General features: G+C 49.8%; 1 protein-coding gene across 4 annotated transcripts in view; it reads right to left on the bottom strand.

Annotated features, from left to right (window-relative positions):
* Window positions 1-7,278: 7,278 nt before the first annotated feature.
* Window positions 7,279-22,752, bottom strand: part of APLP2 (amyloid beta precursor like protein 2) — a 58,469-nt gene continuing 42,995 nt past the window's right edge. For 2 of the 4 annotated variants that reach the window (XM_031443372.2, XM_031443374.2), the window contains 10 exons: window positions 22,020-22,094; window positions 20,656-20,814; window positions 19,717-19,845; window positions 16,878-16,977; window positions 15,339-15,491; window positions 13,804-13,839; window positions 11,036-11,121; window positions 10,277-10,351; window positions 9,824-9,979; window positions 7,279-8,728 (listed from right to left, as the gene is read on the bottom strand). In XM_031443372.2, the coding sequence (XP_031299232.2) occupies window positions 8,627-8,728; window positions 9,824-9,979; window positions 10,277-10,351; window positions 11,036-11,121; window positions 13,804-13,839; window positions 15,339-15,491; window positions 16,878-16,977; window positions 19,717-19,845; window positions 20,656-20,814; window positions 22,020-22,094 (1,071 nt within the window). In that variant the 3' untranslated portion in view covers window positions 7,279-8,626. The remainder of the gene's footprint in view (window positions 8,729-9,823; window positions 9,980-10,276; window positions 10,352-11,035; window positions 11,122-13,803; window positions 13,840-15,338; window positions 15,492-16,877; window positions 16,978-19,716; window positions 19,846-20,655; window positions 20,815-22,019; window positions 22,095-22,752) is intronic. The other 2 variants (XM_031443373.2, XM_031443375.2) reach the window with 1 other exon arrangement.

Below are 22,752 nucleotides of genomic sequence, written 5' to 3'. Positions count from 1 at the left end.
ACTTGAAGAGTTACCATGTGACCCAGCAGTCCCACTCCTGGACATATATCCAGAGAAAACTCTAATTTGAAAAGATAATGCACCCCAATGTTCATAGCAGCACTATTTACAATAGCCAAGACATGGAAGCAAACTAAAATTTGTCCATTGACAAATGATTGGATAAAGAAGATGTTATATATTTATAAATATACTCAGCCATAAAAAAGAATGAAATAATCCCATTTGCAGCAACATGGATGGACATAGAGTTTATCATATTAAGTGAAGCAAATCAAAGACAAATATCATATGATATCACTCATATGTGGAATCTTAAAAAAAAATGATACAAATGAACTTATTTACAAAACAGGAACAGACTCACAGATATAGAAAACAAATTTATGGTTACCAAAGGGAGAAGGGTGGGGAGGGATAAATTAGGAGCTTGGGATTTGCAGATACAAACCACGATTTTTAAAATAGATATACATTAAGTTTCTACTGTATAGCACAGGGAACTGCATTCAATATCTTGTAATAACCTATAGTGAAAAAGAATATGAAAAAGAAAATATTTATCTGTGTAACTGAATCACTATGCTGTGCACTAGGAACTAACACAACATTGTAAATCAAGTATACTTCAGTAAAAAAAATAAACATAGTTATTATGTTTTGGTTCGTTGCCGTTTTTATGCTATTGATGTTCAAACTGTCCTCTCTTTGACCAGCAGGAATGTCTTCATTGGTTCTGACTCTTTTTTTGACTCAGTCTTGCTCATCTTTGATCATTCTTTGCTTTCTGGTAAGATCCATCTTGTGCTCCACCTGCCCACACGTGCCATCAGCCGTTTCTTTAAGACATCCTAGTGTCTTCTGATGAGAAATGCTGTTTCAAGACAATCATCTGGGCACAAGTAGTGTTCGTTACACTGAGTTGGTCATTGTGTCTGGGGCTTTTGGTGGACAAAGCTAGGAATTTTTTTTTAAAGAGATAAGATATCCAGCAAATTCACTCATATTTACTTCTGATTCCAATTTGGGACCACAGGGTAGCATCGACTGTGATACCTTGTCTCTGTATTTTTCTTTTCCCGCACGGAGAGTCCTTGTTCTCACGTCGCCTTTTCTTTTTTAAAGCTCTACCCCCTTTATTAAATGAAGGCAACACTACAATTTTTCATTAGAGTTCAGTGAGCTTGCCCTTAGTGGAGTTTTTGTTAACCTGCCAGCTCACAAGCAACAGAATGCTCCAGCTAATTTGGGTAAAAAAACAACAACAAAAAAGAGGAAGTTATTAAAAGATTCTTAGGAAGCTCCTAGAACCTCTGGGAGGGCCAGAGAGGACAAGAAGCGAGAAGGCACAGCCAGGAACAAGGCCAGCCTCACCAGTGGCTGCCTGGGACGCCCCCGGCTCCCATCCCAGGGAGATCCCGCTGCAGCTCCGCCCCGGGTGAGGCTGACCCTGGAGGCCAGGAGTGCTGCCCGGAAGCTGCGTGCCTCTGCTGTCACTACAACCAGACAGTGGGCTGCATGCTCTTTGTCCTCTCTTGAGTAGGTCTCCTGAGAGTGCGTCTCACTGGGGACCCTAAGTGACACCCCACAAGCTGGCTGAGAAGTCAAGTTCTGTTCTTGCTGTGGGTAGACAGGAGGCATGATACAGAAACCCTCCCAACATCGGAGGGCTGTTCCAAAGACAGCCTGGCGTCTGAGGGCAGGGCGAATGCAGATGATCTGAGCTGGCGGCCTGGAGTGCATCCTCGGAGCCTTCTGCACGTGCATTTGATTAGCCAGGCCTACGGACCTGCTGCTCTTTGGAGCATAGTTGAGAATTTCTGCCCTGTCCATATCATCAGCAGGTCTGAGCTCATCCCTTCTTCCATCTGATATTTGTAGCTACTCCCTGACCCACGGACCCAAAGGGATCTACGTGGGCTTTTTAAGAAAGCAAAGTACCTGATGCATTTCCTTATGTTCTGAGTCCACTGCTTATGCATCAGATTAAAGGAACTGACGTTCTAATCAAATAATGTAAATAAACGTCTGTGTGGCTTTTAAAGATTCTTCCAATGTATTCTCGTCACTACAAGTGCAGAACAAGAAAATGACAACGTTGACGTTTCTACTCCCAGTAGAAACGCTTCAACTGCCACGTTATCTGGTTAAAACAACTGTCATCTGATAAGAAGTTGGTAAAAAAAAAGTTATAAATTATCAGGACCATGGATTTACATCGCAAATTAATAATGGATATTTACAACATCTGTTAATAATGACGTTCCTTACTCTAAGCGTACATTGGGTCTGGAGGCATTAACAAATACTATGAGGCCAACAGGATTAATGAGACTTAAAAACTGTATGTCCAGTGTGTGGAGACAAGCCACTATCATTTTTTCAGTGCCGGAAGTCATGCAACACTCACTTTCATAATTTACATAATTTCATTAAGGGGTGATAAATATTCAGCTTGAAGTTCTTAATTAAAAGCCAAAGACAAAAAGCCGTAAACCAGTGCAGAATCACTTTGTCCTGCCGTAGTGAAAAGGACTGAAGTGATACAGAGAATTCTGCACTGTGGCAGCAGTATCATCCATTCTTCCATCAGCAAGGGCTGTGGGAAGATGGCCACTTTGAAGAAACAAGCAAAAAGCACCGTCAGAGTACGGGAGGCTTGGATGAAAGTCCAGGTGTTTCTATCAGAGCTCAGTTTATGCTATAATACTTGCCATTTGCTTTAATCAGGACGTACACAAATGCTATTTTTTTGTTGTTGAGCCCCATGTAGTGGAGAGGAAGTTTTCAGCGGTCAAATAGTAAAACCACTTCATGCTCATCAAGCACTTGCTGTGCACTGGGCACCGGTGTAGGTTTAGAATCGGTACCTGTCACTCACTCCTAACCCAACCTAGTAAGTACTATCACCACCCCCAAGTTTTCAGATGGAGAAACTAAGGCACAGAGCAGTTAGACAACTTCCTCAAGGTCATCAGCCAGGAGGCAGCCGGATTAGGAAAAGAATCAGGCAGTTTGGCTTCAGAGTTCCCCCTTGGAACACTCTGGATGCTTCTTAAATTTTATTTGTATTTTATGGAAAAGATAAGTTTGAAAAATCCGGGAAAACGTAATACTGATGGATTGGCTGCTTTGACTGGAGTAATGAAATACTTCCAGATAACATTTGATGCTGGAAATCATAAGTGCATGGATTGCCACAAAATGTCTCCAACCAATGTAGTTATTTTGATAAGACTCAGGAACATTTAAATATGATAGAATGCTTGCAATATTTTAAAATAAGATTGGGAGTGACCAAGGAAACATTTTGTACCTCACAGAGAGATTCGTCTTGTGACAAAGTGTTTAGAGTTGTTGAACTTAATGATGTTATACTGTTTTTTGTTTTGTTTGCTAAGTTAAAAACATCTTCTCCAATTTGCTTTTTCTAAGAAACTCATGCTATGGAGAACCTTGAAAACCAAGGTCTGGAAAGATTTCCATTAGCAGATAATTCTACTGTCAACAGGGACCTGAAAGACCTATTTGTATACTTAAACTTGGAAATGGAATTGGTAGATAGGGTCGGATTATTTTATTTTATTTTGAGGTACTGGGAGTTGAACCCAGGACCTCATGCATGCTAAGCATGTGCTCTACCACTGAGTTATCACCACCCCAGGACTGGAATTTGAGTTTTGTGCTGTTAACAGGCACAATCAAGGATGACTTCTCCCACTTCCAGCCTGCTTTTGAGAGGCGTCTCTTCTGGCTTTGGAAAAAAAAAAACAAAACCAGGTTTATTGAGGTGTAATTGGCATACAATAAACTGCACATACTAGAGGTGGACAATCTGGTAAGTTTGACATAGGTCAGACTTATACACCCCTGAAACCATCCCATAGTCAAGAACTCTTCGAGCTTTGATAGCCATGAAATACAGAATACGACAAAGAAACAAATGGGCCTTAGAACCAGACTTCCCAGTGGCTCCGTTTTGCGGGTTAGAACACGCAAAAGCAATTAAGGTATGGGGAAGTGTAACTCCACTCCTGAAGTGCAGGCGGGTGACAGGGGCGTCCTTCCAGAGAGGGAGGACAGAGGAGAGAGACTTCACAGGGGGGAAACCGACACACCTCAGCCAGCGTGTCAAGGCCAGGGTGAGCGGGGATACGACGTGACGGTGTGCACCCGGACATGGGCTGATGGGCGTGGCGCCCGGCTGCGGTCTTCCTCCCCAGTAACACACAACCCCAGGGGCTTTTGCGAGAAAACATCCAACCAGTCCCCACAGAGGGGGCATCCTACAAGAGGCCTGATCAGCACTCCTCAAAACTTTCAAAATCATCAAAAACAAGGAAATTCTGAGAAACTGCCTCAGTCGAGAGGAGCTTAAAGAGACAACTAAATATGTGATATCCTGAGAGACAGGAAAAAGTCATCTGCAAAAACTAATGAAATCTGAATAAATTTTACTGGGCCTAAAAGGCTTTGTACCCTTATGAAATAAAATTTGGGAAAAAAATTTCATCTTTTTGATGCTTTCAGAGTTACTATCTATGATAATCTATGTACATAATTTTAAAGTAACTCTCTGTGGGGGACACACATGAGAAAGTCTCTACTGATGGGTGTTACTGCTCTTAGGAAAAAGAGCCACAGACTCCAGCATTTTAAGTTCCATCAGACGTGCGTCAACTTGGCCAGAGAACTCTTCAAGATTCCTCAAATCATGCCCCATGCTTTTCAAGGATTCCAGAAAAACATTTTCTCATTGGTTAGGTCTCTCGTCCCCCTTCCCTGGACGCCTGGACCACCCGCACCTGCAATTGCCAAGGCCTCTAGACCTCGTGCACACAGAGGACAGGGCAGACACCGTGTCCCCTTGTTCACGCTGGGTGACAAGGCAAGGTGCTGGCTCTCCCTGTCTTAGAAGGACCACTTCACCCTTTGTCCCAGAAAAGAGCTTACTGCACGCTCTACGCTTCGGCTGCGTGCTGAGTGGCATGTGAGCTGGTGGCTGTGCCACCTGTGAAACGAGGGGGACGCCACAGGGCCTTCCGGCTCCTTCCTGCCACTTCGCCCGTCCCACCACTTCTAACGAGTAGTGTAAGACAGTGTGCTCCTTTCGAGGGGACCCCAGGACCTCTTCAAATCTTAGTGACTCATTGCATCCCAATCTGTCTCCTAAATCACAGCCATAGAAACCAGAGATTTCCAGGGCACCTGGCTCAGACCTCAGCTGCCAGGTTCCGGTTGGTAACTGAGAGCAGACGGGGAAGTAGGAGGGACTCGCATCAAAGTCCACTGGGAGCTGTCGGCACCTGAGGTGCCAGCAAGATGGGCAGGGCCACATTCCCCAGAGGGCAAGGCTGAGTCACCGAGCAGAAACCAGGGGAGGGCAGGTTTCTCTCAGGACCTGGTGAGGGGACGGTGCCAGCAGGGAGCAGAGCGGAGCTGGTCCAGGGGGAGCCCGCCGGGCAGTCCCGGTCTCACATGCATCTCCATGGGCGTTTCCTTTCGGAATTAAAAACCTTGCATCTCCAGAGCTTCTATCCATCTAGATACACAGAGCTCTCCGTCAATCCAGGAGGAGGGTGCTACGTGAACCCAGCTGCCAGAACGCTCCAATCTAACCTCAGCATCCTCTGCACCGACCCCATTCAGGGAATGAGTTGTACTTAAAAGAACCCACTGCTACTATGTCACCAGTCCACCATCGACAGCAGCGTGGGTAGCAGACACCAGCCCTAAGAGCTGGCCTGTTGGATGGGTCCTGATTGGCAAGCACCAGCTTGTGCGTTGACTTCCAGGGCTGTCTTCCAGGACTGACGGACACTGGACAAGGAGACAACAGTGACAGCCGGGCTTGGATCTCTGCTTCATCCCTCCCTAGTCAGAGGACCTCAGCTTGCTATAACATAAAAGCTGTGCTATAAAATGAAGACAATTAATTGAGGCACTGCATGCAGAGCAGCTGGCAGACACTCACGTGAGGCTGGCCTGTTAGAATTGGAACCGAATCATGAGTGTAGATCCCTACTTTGACCTGATATTACAGAGGGTCAGGTGAAAACACTCTTCAGGGCACTCTGGCAGAAAACTGAGTTCAAAAAATAAAGTCTCGTCTTTTTCACGACCTTCCTGTTAGCAGGTTGTGACGTCAACGCGGGAGGGAGGGGCAGGTGGGGGAGTGTGATCGCTGAGGAGAACCAGCTCGTCCAGCTGGTTTGTCCCAAGGTGCTTTCTGGCCAGAGGCTCGTAAAATGCACTCCCTAATCCAGTATCGTATACACCATACATGCACACACATGTACTTTTATACCCAGATACGCGTGTGTACGCCATGGAATCTTAACTGCGCCAAATACGTAGATTGGCGTTTCACTCAACTACAGTGAGGACTCTGACCTGAGCCCCTGAACTGACTCATACAGTAGCTGGATGTTAAAAAGACTTGGGTCACCAGTGAAAACCACCCCCAGGCACAAAGTGCTGAAAGCAGGTGTGGGGTAAACAAACCGCCTCCAGTGAGAACAGTGCCTCCTAGCAGCAGGTTATTTGAAAAACTCAGAAACTGCAAAGCTTCCTGACAGTTCAGCCACAGGCTCCACTCAGTTTCCAGGATCAAGAAAAGTCTCATATTAATAAACATTAATTAGATTTTGCTGCACCGAACTCCTGACTTTCTTATATTACTCCTTTTAGCTAATCATGTACTTTATTCCTACATTTGGTCAAATGAATGATCCCTACACATTTACAGGAATTTATAGGATATCAATAGCTCAAAAGGAAACAGGTCACATAGAAGGAAGAAAACCTTAAAAATCCTGATGCAGAAACTCAGGTGGATTTGTCATCATAAAAAGAAGAAATTTTACAAGAAATATTAAGATAAAGCAAGCCGCTCTTATGAAATTTAAAAAATACAAAGCAATCACCCAGATTGTAGACTAAACCTAAAGAAAAAGGAGCAATCAGGGAGGTCCGAAGTTCAATCAGAATTTTAGGAACCATAAAATACAGTGGAGGAAATCATTAAAGAAACAATGAAAGACTATTCCTCTGAGATCAATAAAAGGCACCAGCCTTGAGGCTGAAGGCACTTTCCTTCTTCTGTTTTAAAGGAAAAGCAGAATTCAAGCCCAGGAGTCCAGCCTGCTTGAGTGGACCAGCTCCCGCCCCTGCCGCAGCCGGTGACCCCCAGGTCAGGAAGCCGCCCACCATCCCGGGGCAGGAGGGTTAAAGCCATCGCCACGATTAACTCTAGGCCAATAAAACAAGGAGTCTTGGTGAAGTTAAAGTATTTATTGATGTTTTTAAACTGTACATTCTCCACAGATCAGATTAAGGAGTTTGTGGGTGAAGTTTATCTGTGCATAGTGGGAAGAGACATGGACAAGGTAGAGGGGAGGAAGAAAAAAAACTGCCACAGGGAAATAGAAAAAAATACACCACAGGTTACCAGAACCTTCAGAATTAAAAAAAAAAAAAAAAAAAGAAAAAAAGAGGAAAAGCAGCAGCTGTGAGCATCGACATCAACTATACAAGCATCACAAAGACTCAAGTGGAGGAAACAAAACCTTCAGAGCTTTCTGCGGGGTCTACAGATCACTGCATGTGCAACCCGGAACACCCACCTTCCATGCGGAGGCAATCCCCCGCGTTCTCCTCGGGCCGCCGGCCGCCTCCTACCGCGTCACCTCGGAGGACCACGGGGGGCTCGGGGTCAGTGCCTTTGCGGGGGCGAAATGCCCTGCGAGGGAGGGGGCACCCCGGGACACGACTCAGGATGGGGGTGAGCAGTGGGAAGCCACGGTGAGTCAACGGCAGACGGTGGCAGAAAATCACGTACAAACTACAGGCTACTTTCTGTGGGAGAACTGGGTTCAGGAGGAAGGCGGCAGGGGCCCTAACCTGCACACGCCAGGCTGGCCGAAGGACGCTGGAACTCAAATGCTTGCCTTTGGCGCCTCCGTGGTGACAGGCCTTGTGTGGAGACACCAAGGTACCCCGGCGGTGGGAGCACCGGACTTTCAAGGAACTGGTCCTTCACAGTGACTCTGAGACGGGGTCACGATGTACTTCAGTTTCGGCTCCTAGCTCAGCTGGTTTCTCAGCAACTTTCTGAAAGCTCATTTAAAAGGGAATACTGCCTCTTCTTCTTCTTCTTCTTCTTCTTCTTTAATAAAAACCAGGACAGGACAGTGAGCCTTAAAGAGCTGGTTTACACAATGCAGCTGGAACAAATGGCCTGCATACAGCATGTACAGTCTATCGCTGAAAATCAACATTTCCTGTTTCTATAGCGAGTACGTGTGAGACAATACAATGGAAGTGGGATTCCTGATTAATTTAAAAAAAAAAAAAGGAAAACTACATCAGTCAAATATCTGCAATAGACCATTTTTTCATTTCATTTAAGGTTTATATATCATATAGTTATATTAACATTTGTTCACCCATTTAAAAGCATGGAACTCGTGATTCTACAGTAGTGCTTTACAGTCTTAGTGACCCAGGAGGTCTGAGTGAAGATGAAATCCTCTGGAAGTAACTGCTGCTCAGTAGTCGATCCAGGCGCCTGGAGCCCCGCCGCCCGCCGCGCCCCCACTCCCGCCGGGCGCTGCGCTCCTCCTGCTTAAATCTGCATCTGCTCCAGGTACTTGTAGGTTGGGTTTTCGTAACCATGGTTCTGCATCTTGTTCAGGTGACGCTCTTCTGGGGTGAGCATTGGGTCGACCTGGAAGAACAGAGATGGGGGTGGGGTGGGGGCGGGGTCACTGCATGACCCTAGGAGAACTTCCCAGGGCGTCAGGAGACCTGAGCTGCATGTGTGATTCCCCAGGGACCAAAGTCAGCCCAGCGCCCCGTTTCCACCAGGTGAACCAAACAAGAGCTGGTGAGGACCCGGGAGGAGGGAGAGAGGAAAGAAGAGGGTCAGAGAGGCCAGGCTTCTGAAAGCTGGAGTCCAAAACGCTTGCTCCGAGTTGGATAAAACGGTGAGCTGAGTCTCTCAGCATCACAGTGACAGCAAGGCTCAGCTCTGCTGCTCTGGTGCGGGGCGGCCTCAGTGAGCCACGCCTGTAACCTAAGGAGTGGTGCCAGACAACCAACCCCCCGGGGCTCCTCCAGCCTGGAATTCTGTAATGAGGTCAGCGTCCAGCAGGAGGTGAAACCACGTAACTTAAGACACAGGCATCTGAACTAGTTTCCAGAGCATACGCTTTCCCTCCTCTAGAATCCAGACTCTCTGGGCGATCCCACCACCAACACAAGCGTAATAAAGCAGCTCTAATTACAAGTGCACAGACAATGGAACAGAAACAGTCTGCTCTGCCTCTTTCTGAACTTCCTGTCGCTTCTTTCCCCACCAAAAAAGAGGAATATTATTCCTACTTCATATTTTAAAGACTCGGTTCACTCATGTGGCCATTGCTGCCTGAGCCGTCAAACATCAGCTTTGTTCCTTATAAAACAGATCAAAAACATTAAACTAACAGTAAATAAAGAAACAGTATCAGCAGTCCTTCGTTCTCAAACATCTAACGGTTCTCAAACATCTAACGCACCTGGAAAACGAAACGCTAAGGAAACACTCAGAACAGGCTTCACCCTCTGCAGCCCTTGCAATTTCCTCACACTCACAAAGCCCGAATTCAACGCGCCAAGTTGGCTGTGGCCCCCGGTCGAGGATCACCGTCCTTCAGTGGGGCTCACTTCCAACAAGTGGCCTAATGACCCGGCGAGGATGCGAGGTCCCCAGCGAGACGTCTGAATCCTGAGAGCTGCTGGCAGCTCAGGGCAGAGCTCGCGCTGAGGGGCGCCCAGCGCTCACCTCCACGATGCCGTGGCTGATGGAGCCGTACTGCCGCTTCCTCAGCATCACCAGGCTGACGACGATGACTGTGGCGATGGCCACCGCGATGACCAGCAGGCCGATGAGGGCGCTGCTGCTCAGACCAAAGTCCTCCCGCAGCGGCCCCAGGGACTCCTGAAATGGAGCAGGTGGAGGTGAGAGAGATGGGCTGGGGCAGCCGTGAGCCCTCCGTCGGGTCTCCCTTGCGGCCCGGTGACCACCCAGATGCGCAGAGCCCTCCCTTCCCAATCTCTACGGAGATTTTAGTTTGAGCTTTCTTGTCCAGAAGTATGGAAAATGGGGTGATGAGGGACGTTTAGTAACTAAAGAGGGCAGGCACTGCTCCCAGTTACCGCCTGAGCTGAGAAGATGGGACAGAACAGAACAGACTGATGTGGGACCTGCCAGCAGGTTCCAGACACAAACACATACCGGCTCCTCCTCGAGGCCCCCGACCCTCTCAGCATTGAAAATCATCTCCTTCACATCCAGGGTCTCGTCAATGACCTGAAACAGCAGGGAAATGTCACCAACTGGGTGGGAGGGGACAATGAGCAGAAACATAACTGCTTCTCTTCTGCTGTTTACCCTTTGGTGGAGGGAAACAGACACCTGATGGACACCCACTGACCCGTCAGTCCTGCCGCATTCACCAAAGTCCCCTCGCTGAACCCCTAAATGAAGGAGCAAGTGTGGGTGCCAGATAACTGCACGGCAGCTGCTCTTCCAAGGGCTGTCACCTGCATTTTCCCTTGGGTAACTGTCGTGGGGGTGTTTCAGGACAGATCACCAAGAAGCCCTGATTAAATACCAAACCCAGTTAAGGACGATCCAGAAGTGTAAGCGACAAAAATGCTAGAGGAATCAGTAACAGGACGTATAAACCTCAGGCAGTGTGAGAACCAAGTCCAACTCCATTCCTTTTTCAGTTATTAAATCTCTACTCACTTGACATGGCCTCTCATATTTTATTCATACCTTTAGGTGCAAATATATTTTCCAGCGCAGAGCAAGAGATGGGCTGCTGCTGAAAAATAATTCTCTGTTCCTTCTCACGCCCAGACGCTAAACGATACAGCACGTTTGTGGGAGTGTCGGAGCCCACCCACCTGTGAGGCACCTAGAACAAGGCCGCTCGCTCCAGCTGTTCTCAAAGTTAACATGGCAGGGCAGCAGAGAGAGATGGCTCACCATGTTTTCATCCACTTTATTCTTACTGTTAATCACTTTCTCCTCGGCACCGATCAGTCCTCCGTCCTGCTCTCCCAGCGCAGACCCTGGATGGAGAGAGCACAGCTGGGTTTCCCAGGATGGGCTGACCCCATGCCAACCTCACAGATGCGGGCTGGGGAGCCCACATCGAAAGCCTCCCCCCGCACTCGACAGGCTACTCGCGCACGTTTCGAGGATGCAACTGTGCTCCCGAGGGATGAGCGACACAGGACCGATGGTATCGTGGAGGAGGAGACAGTGCTCGCTGGTTTGCGTCCAACTTGGAAAATGGAACGCAAACTTTCAGGAGAGACGCTTTTTGTAAGAGACATAGAAGCTGAATCCAAAGGCATGCCAGCCCGGGTGAACACGTAACCCCCCGTGGCTGTTACTAAGCACCTACCACCCCTCAACCTGCCCCTTCAACAGCCGGGGCTCCCTCTGAACGGAAGCAGGGCCACACCAGCAGGGAATGTGCACGTTCGCCTTGAGCGTCGTCTTTTATTCCACAGGCCACTCTTTCTGCCTGAAAGACCGTCCCCAGCCTTAAACCCTTCCTTTTTGTCCTTCAAGCTGCACCTCCTCCAGGGACACATCCCAGGTTGCAGCACTTAAAGTCACCATGATCCCTGATTTTCTCCTGCACCTCCCACTAGGCCGTAACCCTCTCGGGGCCTAGATCACACACGGTCACCGCCTCGATGGTCATGAGAGAGGGAACAGGAAGGAAGCATTCCATACACAGTGAGAATTCCAACCCCAGGGTGGCAGGCACCCTGCCATGAACAGAGCAAGAACAGAAACACTGCTCTCGTCAAGGCCGGTATCACCTGAGCCCACGTCACCTGTGCGTGGCACTCCTAAGGACAACGCCCAGATGCAGCAGAAACCCAGGGAGAGGAGAAGTGAGGAACAATCCTCGTTATTTTTAGCTCCAGAGCACGTGGCTTCTAGCTCTCCCACGAGTTTCCTATTAATAATAATATATCTAGTTCTGTACAGACCCCTATGAGTCAATGAACCTTTTACAAACAGATCAATCTGACAGCATACTCGGCATTCTAAGGTGACCACCGGCAAGTGAGTAAGATTCTGGCAGGACAATGTGCATAGCATTGCTGTCCCCGAGACGGGTGGTGACATGACACCCGGCAGAGCTGTCCAGCTCACAGCCAGACCCGCGCTGGACCCGAGTCACTGTGAACTGGGCTGCAGTCGCTGCACCTCCAGGCCAGCTCACACTTAACTCGTGAGAAGGCAGCCAAAGACGACACAGCTTTGTTCCAAAGCTTTCATTTTAAGGAAGTTTCACAACTTGATTCCAGGGTAAAACCAGGGCTGGCTTTTGTAGTCTCAAAATATCAGTGAAACAGCAACACTGCATTTCAGCTATTTGAGAAAGAGGAATCTCTCTCAGTGGGAAGTTCATGACCGAGTCTAACAAATTCTAACTGTGCTCCTTCCCCCACCGCAGAGTTTCCAGGTCACAAGGGCAGGACCCCACCTGAAAAATAATGTGGCACAGACCCAGCTAATTCAGTCCTACCACCAGTGCAGTCTGTTCCAAGGCTTGTTTGGTGCTACGACCCACGTGCTTCTTAAACACTGATCGAAACCACTTTGGTTTTACAGAACGCGTAAACAAGGAACTCAGGAGACCGAAAGTTAATGTTTAAACTATACCCACTAATGACAGTTAAACTGTAAGGGTGAAAGCCAGTTAAACTTTTAGAAAATTGTCTTTAAGCATATCCAAGATACGTTGTTCAGGGGAATGTCCACACAGTGACCCAGAGGCACATCCAAGGACAATAAAACAAAGCAGGTACACGCGGGTGGTTCTGAAGAGTCAGCTGGTGCACACACACCACCGCCGCCCCTCAGCCGGGGCCCAGCGATGGCAGCACAAGCAGTCTGTGAACGTGGGACCTCGTTCGCGATGACCCTGGAGGCTGGGCCGCCCGTCCACCCGGGAGATGCTGCAGCCGACACCACGTTCTACCAAACAGAAACACTGCAGGCTTTGAAGACAGAGTTCAAACTGACTCCACCGCTTCTTAAACTCCTAACTTTAACTCTGAGCTTCTTCAAATGCCTTACCTAGAAAAGGGTGAAACCCTACCCACACCTGTGCTCAGTGGGTTAAATGAGATGAAGAATGCAAGCGCTCAGCACATCCAGCCAACTTTATCTCAAACCTGGACTCGCTACGCAGGAGTTCCCTTGCCTCAACCTGCTTCATCCGTCATCTTCTACTGAGTTTGGAGGAGCAGGGCTCCATCTCCAGGGACATGAGACAGTGGGCAAGAGACAGGTGGGCAGAGACGGAGGGAGGGGGAAGCTGAAAGGAAGGGGGAAGATGCAAAGTGGCAGCAGCAGAGGAAAAGGGGAGGGAAAATAAAACGACTCTCTGCCCGACGCTAAGCCTATTTGTGTGTCTCCCAACAGTTCGCAACCAACCTGGTTAAACTGGACACACTTTTAAAAGTCTACCCAGGTTGAAAGGATTTATGAAAAATCGAGTTTGGTTATTCTGTCTTCTCTGGACATCCAGAAGGACAGCTCAGCGTGGCCACCTGGTGAGCAGACCCACCGACGCTGGGAGCCGGGGCTGCCGTCCCTGCACCCACAGCCACGTCTGAAGGATGAGGTGGAAAAGCTCAGGAGATGGAATGAAACAGAATGTGAAACTTCCGGGGATGTGAAAGGAATGAGGGTCTTACAAGGGAACATCTTTGACAACCAACCTTTTTTCATTGGGTGGAACAACTCCGGCTGGGTGTCTAGCGGGAAGGAAAACAACAGAAACAAAACAGCATAAAAGAAGATTAAGGGAAAAAAAAGTTTCTTTCAAAATTCCTACCTTAGAATTTCTCTACAATGTGAACAAAAGTGCTCTCCCTTACAACCACGCCCACGCCACACCCCGTAAGCACAAGGCAGGAAGATCTACAGCTAAGGGCTAGAGGGCAGGAGAGAGAAGCCGGTCGGTTTGGGTCTTTTGGGGGAACTTCTGTGAGATTTCAGAATTACTGAGCTTAGCCCCAAGTTACTTTTCTTAGAAAATAAGAAAAACACAGGTTAGTATGGACTGTGGTTTTCTGAGAAGGAGAAAAGGGCCGAGTTCACAGACGTCCGAGACGCCCCCACCGACAGCCCGTGGAGGCAGGTCTGTGAGCGCGGGTGTAGGGTGCAGCGGCACCACTCTGTTCGCCCGGCTCCTTCCTCGGATCCCAGTTTAGTATCAGAGAGTCAACTGGGCTGAGCTGGTACCTCTGACATAACAGAATTAGGGGCATTTTTGTGACGGTCTGGAGGCTAACCTGGATGCCCCCTGCCTGGGCCTCTGCTGCAGAGCCACCGTACCTGGTTGGGGTGGCACTGGACCTAGGACAGTAGAACTGTGTCGGCTTGGGTTCAAATCCTTACCCTCTACCTACAAGCTACATGATGCCAGGCAGACACTTAACCCCTTGAAACCCTGGAATCCCCAATGGGGCCAACACTCCAGGCCCTACCTTAGAGGATTATTTTGAGGATAAAAATATAAATGAGAGCGTCCACACACAGCACTAGCCAAGGCTGGTTGTATGGTTTGGGAAGCACTCTGTAGCTGTGGTCACTATTTTTATCACCAGCAGCAGCAGCAGCAGCAGCAGCAGCAGCAGCAGCAGCAAATAAATAGAAACGGATTCCACGCCCTGATCTCGGTGCGCCAGAATCGGCAGCTTGCTTATTTCTGGCGCAGACCCACAGCTTTGAGAGGCGCCTTCAGACATCGAGAACCAGCAGGGGACAGAAGAGAGCAGCATGCCTCTTCTCACCGCTGGGGTCAGAGGGACAGCTTGTCACCAGCCTCAGACTCGAGCAAGTCACGTCGCCGCTGCAGCCTCCCCGTTACCCACCTCCCCAAACCACCAGGAAAAGACCACAGCAGCAGAGAACACGAAGGTGCTACCTAAGCGGCAGAGTGACCTCCACGTGGAAGGAAAAGTGACTCCACACTGGAGGCAGCTGACAGGACCAGGAAAATCGGCAGGCTTTAAGCAAACGGTGTGCAACATGGCAGACATTTTACTAACCTGCCGATGAGGCTGAAGGCCCCCACAGGCGCCCGCACGTAGCAGGTGCGCAGAGTGAACCCCGTCTCCCGTCCCTCCATCCAACCTGCACCAGGAACATAGCCTCCCCAGCACAACCCAAAATCTGACTTCAATTTTCTAATTGCATTCTTCCTGCCAGGCCCCCAGTGCCAAGAAGGTGCGCTGTTTATCATACCCACCTTCATTCTCAGGTAAGGACGGGAAGGGATGGAGGGGATGGAATGGCGGGATCTCGTCACTCTCTTCTGAGCTCACCCGGACGTCCACGGGGGTCTCTGAGATGGAGGCAGTGAACTGGTCCATGTCTGCTCTCTGTTCCTGAAGCAGCTCATCTGACAAAGACAGATATGGCAGGAGCCCGGTTTTCAGAAGGGTCTGGCTTCTAGGCACGGGACCGACAGCCTGAACCGGGCTAGTTCGTGTCCTTATGGGTGGACCACGCGAGCTCCTACACTGTCCTCTTCTCCTTCCCTTCTACCCGAGGTGGCATCCCCTGACACAGTAGCACTGGGGACCCCAGGGCTCCGTCCTGGGTACTCCTCTGCCAACGCACTCTGGTCAAGTGGTCTCATCCGGTAGCACAGGTTCAAATACCATCCAAACACCCTGACTCCCAAACCTGCATCCTGCGCCTCCTGCCCCGACCTCCGCTCCTCCCACTGGTGGCCCACCTCACACCTCCGCTTAATGTCCAAGGGCAACTTCTGTTTTAACAAGTACAAAGAACACTCAACCTCAGTAAAATGCAGCACCACCACCCACTCAGCCGCCCAGGACGGAAACCTGGGTGTCATCCGATGCCATCTTTGCCTCAGCCCCTCCCCCATCCCCCCGTCAGCGCCCCCTCTGACACACATCCTCCCGACCACCCACACCCCCGTGTCCCCCGATCCCACCTCTCTGTGCACAACCGTCCTCTGTCTCCTGGATTTGTGCAATTGCTTCCTGGGTGGTTTTCAGTTTTAATCAACTGGCTACATGGCAGTCAAGCGATTTTTTAAAAATTCACATTCTTTTTAACAGCGTAATCCAGATCTAGTCACTTGCTAGTTTAAAACTATCCAACAGCTTTCTGTTATCCTAGAACGCAATGCAAACTCCTTGATTTTGCTAACGTCGCTTCAGTCGGCCTCTGAGGTGACTATCACTTCCTGCGCTCAGGGCCCCTCTGTGCGGTCTCTGCGGGGACGGCTCCTCCGCATCGTTCGGATCTCAGGCTTCCCTCCTGGGACAGCCTCTCCCTGTCCCACGCAGACCCCCACCCCACACCTGCTTTCCTGTCTGTTCTCTCCTATAGTGTGAGCTCCAGGAGGTCTGTCTACTGGAGCACATTTCCCTCAGGGACACACAGTAGACACGACAAACATATGCTGCATAAACGAAAAAGAGAAAGACCAGAGGAGAGGGAGGAAGTGAGAACGTGTGTAAACACGTGCCCTGAAGCACATCAGCAGTTGAGGAGGAAAAGGTAACAGGAGACTTGCCCAGTCCCTTGGGACCTCACACCCTAGATTTTTCTTCCGGTAACCGGGTGAAGGTCAGTGAAACCCAAGGCTCTGCGGCTCCCAGCCAGGACCTGACCTTGACTCCAGAAGCCCTGGCACACTAATGCCCGGCTTCACGGCCCTGCTCACTCATCCTGTTTCCCTCTCCCACCGCCACCGGCGAGCCTTAGACAGAAGTCCTGCCTGACCTCCCTGCAAACAGTGGACACTCACCAATTTCCTCTTGGATTTCTTGGGCCACATAAGGTACTTTGTAGAGCAGAGAGAGGCTCTGGTTCCTCCTTTCTTCAATCACATGCAGATGTGTCATCACCTGTAAGCACAGGACGGGGGACGCCTTGTCAGCGAGCAGAAGGGCCAGCCGGGACAACCACCCGCCTCTGCAAAGGGACACGTTCTCCACAGAGTCCAGCAGAGCCGCTGGTCAGAGGGACAGTACGAACCCCTCGTATTTACTGACCACTCCAGTGCAAGAATGAGTGCAATGCCTCTCGGGGACCTAAGGGTTTATCCACAGAGAGTGCTCCCAGTTCAGGGAAAATGTCACAACTTTCATTGGCCAGTTATTGATCTGGTTCACATGAGGCACTTGCTAACTGTCCTGTAAAAGAAGAATCCAAATCTGTACCACGCCAGACATGCAAGCAGGTTTTTCTTGAGTGAAAGAAGAAAAGAGTTGGTCTTTTTTTTTTTTTAAACCACTGGTCAGACTGGTGAAGTGAGGAGAGTGATCTGGGGGCAGGGTTTTTGCTCAGTGAAGTAACGGCCTAAAATGATCATCACCGTGAGCATCAGAACTAGTTTTATTCCTGTTTAATTAAATCAGCCACTCTTTCAACACTGCTGAGGATAAATGAACCTGATTTTAAGGAGTGATAAAGGAAGATTTATCTACCATCCTGTCTGCCAAAGCTCACTGCCTTTTCTGAGTGCAGAAGTTCCAAGGTTGGTTGTCCCAGAAAAAAAAAAAAGCCATTAAAAGTGGTCATTGACTTTTAAGCTTTCCAGGGTGGAATTGAGGGGCGCTCTGGGCCACATCCACCCCAGTGCGTAGTAAGGAAGTGGCTGCAGGTCACACAAGCTACTCAGGAAGGCCGCCCTGCCTGGTGACACCTGCAGCCAACGGCCCCTTTCTGAAGAGGGCGCACTGAGCCCACGGATTAATCATGTGGGCTCGAAGCCATTAACATGAAGGGTCAAAATGAAAAAAAAAGTTCAAGGGAAAGATGCTTTTATTGTAGATGGATGTCTCGCTGACCTTTAAAAGCGAGGATGAAAGCAATTTAATTTTATATTTGCCATTGTTTTAATCAAGTAAATTGATGGCAAAGCACCAGAGTGATTGCCTTAGAGAAAAAATGGAAATGCAAATGGAATCCAAACCATGTACTCCCGAGATCCAGCAGATGCTGACACCGCCACACTTCAGGTGGATCACGGAGCCTGGGAGAGGGCGGTTCCCACACCCTGGAGGACAAGCCCACCCGGCGGAGGGCCAGGCGTCAGGGTCCTCGGAGGGGCCCCAGGGCTGCCGCCCCACATTGCTCGTCCCCAAGTCGGACGTGTACACGTTGTAAGAGGCTGAACATATCCAGGGTCTTCTACGACAGCACAGGGAACAGGCAAAAGGCTGATGTTATCCAGAAGCTGAGCTTCCCCAGAATTAAGGGCCTTGAACACCACACAGCAGAGATGTTCTAAGAAGTGCGGGTCCCGCCCCTCAGGTCACTCCAGTGGCACCTTGGTCCTGGCACACATGTTAATTCAACACACTGATCACACCTTCTACTTTCACCACACAAAACAGGCCTTTTCTATAAAATACTACACCACAGTGTAGATTTTCTACCAAAAAATTGAAGAAAATATTTTTTTTTTTTTTTCAACTGGGTAGACCTAAACAAATCTAACAGGTCAGGATGCAGGCTTCACCCCGAAGCTTCCTGGAAGCTACCCCGGCAAGGTCTGCTGGCCCTTCCTCTTCCTCTCCTACTCCATCAGCTCAGAACAGAGCCTCAGCTCCAGGCCCCCAACAGAGCCCTGGGGGTCTGCAGATCCATGCCCCGCCCCCCACACCCTTCACACTCAAGAGGGGCCTGAGTCCTTTCATTCTCCAAACACCCAGCTGCCTTTGTGGACTCTGTACGTTTAAGGATGATTCTTCATCTATAGTTAACATAATTAATCCTACATGACTGTGCGCGGTCAGATGCCGGAGCAGAGCCGGGCAGCAGATAGGACGGGAGAACCTCAGCAGCACCCCTCCCAGGGGTCTCTGGTGGGTCCCCCTACAATCACACCGTGCGAGCAACAGCAGGCAGGAGGGGTTGTGGGTCCCCAGCCTGTGCACACTGGGTCCCCACAACCAGCTCAGCACTGCGTTAAAAACAGGGTAGGAAACAGAGTAAGAGCAGTTACGTCGTCACACAGCTCTCTAGGAAAACTCAGAGGCCAAACTATTTCAAAGGAAGCCAGCAGTCTTGCGGGCAAGTTCACGTTCTCTGAGTACAAGAGAGTAAAACAGGTTAATATGTGGACAATACAGAAATGAGAAAGTAGGTCCAGAAGCAAACCTCTGCAGACGACTGCAAAGGCCAGCTGGCCACAGCGTGGGACAAACCAGGGACGTCAAAGTGTCTAAACAAAAACTGTACAAAACAAAAGAGACCAGTTTTTAAGATGTGCTTGATCAATCCGCCTAGAAAGAGATTTCAAATATAAATTCTGGTGGTACCCTCCCTTAATCAGAAATAAACTGACACAGAAATGACTCAGAAACTGACTTACCTCTCCACTAGGATGCATTCCTGGACTTACAGAAATGGTGTAAGTAGAACGTATTTAATGTTAAAAAGTATGGAAAAGACATTTTTATAATAATACCTTTGCAAAAACCAACTCTTGTACCCAGTATCTTTGGAAATCAAAAATCTTAGTTTCTAAGAACTAACAACAAGAAACACCACCGTCAGTGCTGTCCAGCCATCAGTCACAGCAGTCCCTTCCCACCAGACACGCTCTCCCGGGGCAGCTCCTGCGCTGCCCGGTGTACCTGGGACTTCATCTGGGCCGCCTTCTCTGGGTCAACAGCCAGCACGTGCTGGTAATGACGGATGGTGTGCAGACGGTCTTTGTTCTCAGCGCGCACGTAGCGCCGCAAGGCCTGAAGGATGCGATGAGGCTGTAAGAGAAAACAGTTTTCATGTCCAGAGACTAGAGAACTGAAAAGAGGCGGGAAAACAAAGCTTAAAAACTCACCTAAGAACAGAAACCTCAGCGAGGCACGAGAATGAACGCTGTACCTTTAAGAGCGTCTAGTTACCAAATAACCAGAAACGTCCTTTCTATGTGAAGTGCCAAAAGCCCACAGTTACACTGGCTCCTTAACCCCACATTTCAGAATCTCCAGCCCACTGTCTTCCTCCAATCTGTCCTCTTTTGTGAGCTCAGCATCTGACACCTTAATTACAAGCCAGGCAGTCCCCGTGTCATCCAGAAAAGACTTCACCTGCTGAAGGTAAAGGTACAAACATCCTCCTTTTCAATACTTTCCATCCCCCCAAAGCAAGGCAAGTTAGAGTTAAGGGACAAAGCAGGGCACCACTAGCAGAAAAGGGCTTCAATATAAATTTACTCATAATCTTAGATTCAAAAGCCTCTGCCCATGGAAGGCACGCTTTTTTATTCTTTGAAAGTGAGGTTACTATAAAAGTTCACCACTTGGGGAACTACCAACCAACAGCCTGAGCTTCTGCTTTTTCAGCGTAAGCCGCGTCCACACAACAGGTGGCAGGGGGGCCTCAGGTGTGATGTGAGCTTACCTGGCAGACACTGGAACATAATAATCCATTTCGCACATGCGCGCACGCACACACACACACACGCGCGCGCGCGTGCGCACCCCCTTCCAGGCAGGCACACGAGGGATGTGATTTGCCTGCGGCTCGGAGCCGCGCACACCTGCCGCTGGAGGGCCCGACCACACACTCACCCGTGGAGGGTCGGACTGCAGGGCTGCCAGGTAGTTCTCCAGCGCCACCCGGCGGCGGTCGTTCAGCATGGCCTCCACCCGCGCCAGGTGGGTCTCCACCAGCTGCTGCTTCTCGCTGGCTGCTTCCTTCTCCAGAGCTTTCACCATGGCTTGGAAGTGCTAACCGAGAAAGCAGGAACCACATGTAACTCATGGCACCAGCAGGCGCCTGCGCCAACGACATGAGACCCACTGAGGCGCCTCTCCTGGCCCAGCGCCCCTGCACCAGCAGCAGACCCGCGTGGGGCAGGGGTGAGGTCCAAGTCCATCCGGCCGACTTGTCAGCACAGTCACAGGGGCGCCTACCCTCCCCACAGTCGAAAGTAAGTGTAACTGACTTATGTCGACCGCCCGTGTACGTTGTTCTGCACCCGCAGGCTCAACCAGCCACGGACCGTGGGGGACTCGTGCAGTACTCACAGGTACTTCCTCATCTAACGCAGGCATGCAAATCTGGGCATCAGAAGGGCTGCAATTCCCTGCACAGGAGCCTGGGCCCGGCGCCCGGAGAAGAGGAAGGCTGCCCTTGCCACATCACAGCCCGGCACCAACGTCCAAACCCCAAAACCACAGACAGGCTTTGACACACATTTCAGTCCTGGGGTAAGTGACACGAGCCACTCACACCAAGTCTAAAGGGCAAGCTCCCTGTGAGGTGCCGGCCAGGTCTGAAGGCAGAGTTCGAGGCTGCCCAACTAAACTGGCTGCATGGAAATGAAACGTCTGTGAACTTTCTAGGCTATCAGGGGAAAAAAAAGAGGAAAGGTGATCCAACAAAGTATCAACATCACGAGAAGACGGATCTCCGTCCAACACGAACTGACTTAAGAAGCAGCCAGTTTCATGAATCCCAGATCAATCCTGTGAATTCCTACCATGCCCCCTAGTCCAGGGGGCGGCGGCTGCCACGATTCCGAGCTCTCACTCTGAACTGCTATCAGGGAGCTTAATTTTCTGCCTTTTGATTTTTCAGTAAGTCTGCAAAAAAAAGAACTCAGTACTGCTGAGAAACAAGGCACAGCCTAAGAAGGCAGATGACCGAGGACTTTTGTCAGGAAAACAGAACAAACACAGCCGAGCTAAGGATTCCCCCAGCATGAATGAGGTGTGCTCGGGTCCGGGCTCCGGTCCCTGCCACTGCAGGTGAGCAATTCTAGAGCAACCCAGTTGGCAGGTGAATAAAAAAGCAGGCCAGTGAAAACTTCCTTATAACGCAAGCCCTCAGCTAAAAGGGGGTGTCAAGACTCTTAACTTGCGGGCAGTCTGGCTCCGACCATATTTCAAAGGGTCGGCCTGGGAGCCTGTCCCTGGAGGACATGTCTCACCTGAATGAGAGTCTGCCTCTCTGCTTTGGGGAGGTTCTTGGCTTGAAGTTCAGCCTCTTCCCACTCCTTCTTCACCTAGACCAAAGGTCAAAGCGGTTATAAGCAGAATCATCTCTGAAACAACTCCCCCAGGTCTAAAAACACTGGCAGGCGCTGGACGTGATGTGGGAAAGTGCAGAAGGACATCGCCCCCTCCCCACTGCGATGGAGCCCCAGGCCACGCCTGCCTCGGTCATGACCTCGGGCAGCCCAGCCCTTCTGAGCAAGTGCAGCACAAAGTGGGACCCTGGTGCTGGTGCTGCTCTAACACGTGGAACGCCTTTCATTAAAAGAAAGCATCCCTGAGACGCAGGACCTTCAGCAGGTAACAGGATCTAGCCAGAACATATTAACATGATTTGCTTGCACCATTTTCATAGTTACCTGTTCTAATGACAAATGATACTGGCTTTCCACTTATAATATTGATATAAACTGTCCCTCTTTAAAATAAAAAATATTTAAGCAGTTGGTTAATGGCAAAGAAAAATAACAAGAACGTAATGTTTACAGGAAGCGCTGGGCAGTCTGGAGCAGATAAGCACTTGAGGGTAATTCCATTATCACGGAGATGGGGGGGTGGGTGAGGACAGTCCCGGCCAGAAGGCAGCCGGACTTACCCCCTCCCCGCACTTGTCCTGACACGGCCAGCTCGACCACCTGGGGCGGGGAGGGTTGGGGGGCGTCCCTAGCC

The sequence above is a fragment of the Camelus dromedarius genome, chromosome 34 (assembly GCF_036321535.1).
Source record: "Camelus dromedarius isolate mCamDro1 chromosome 34, mCamDro1.pat, whole genome shotgun sequence".
NCBI classification, from domain to species: domain Eukaryota; kingdom Metazoa; phylum Chordata; class Mammalia; order Artiodactyla; family Camelidae; genus Camelus; species Camelus dromedarius.
This window is presented reverse-complemented; position numbering and strand designations above follow the sequence as displayed.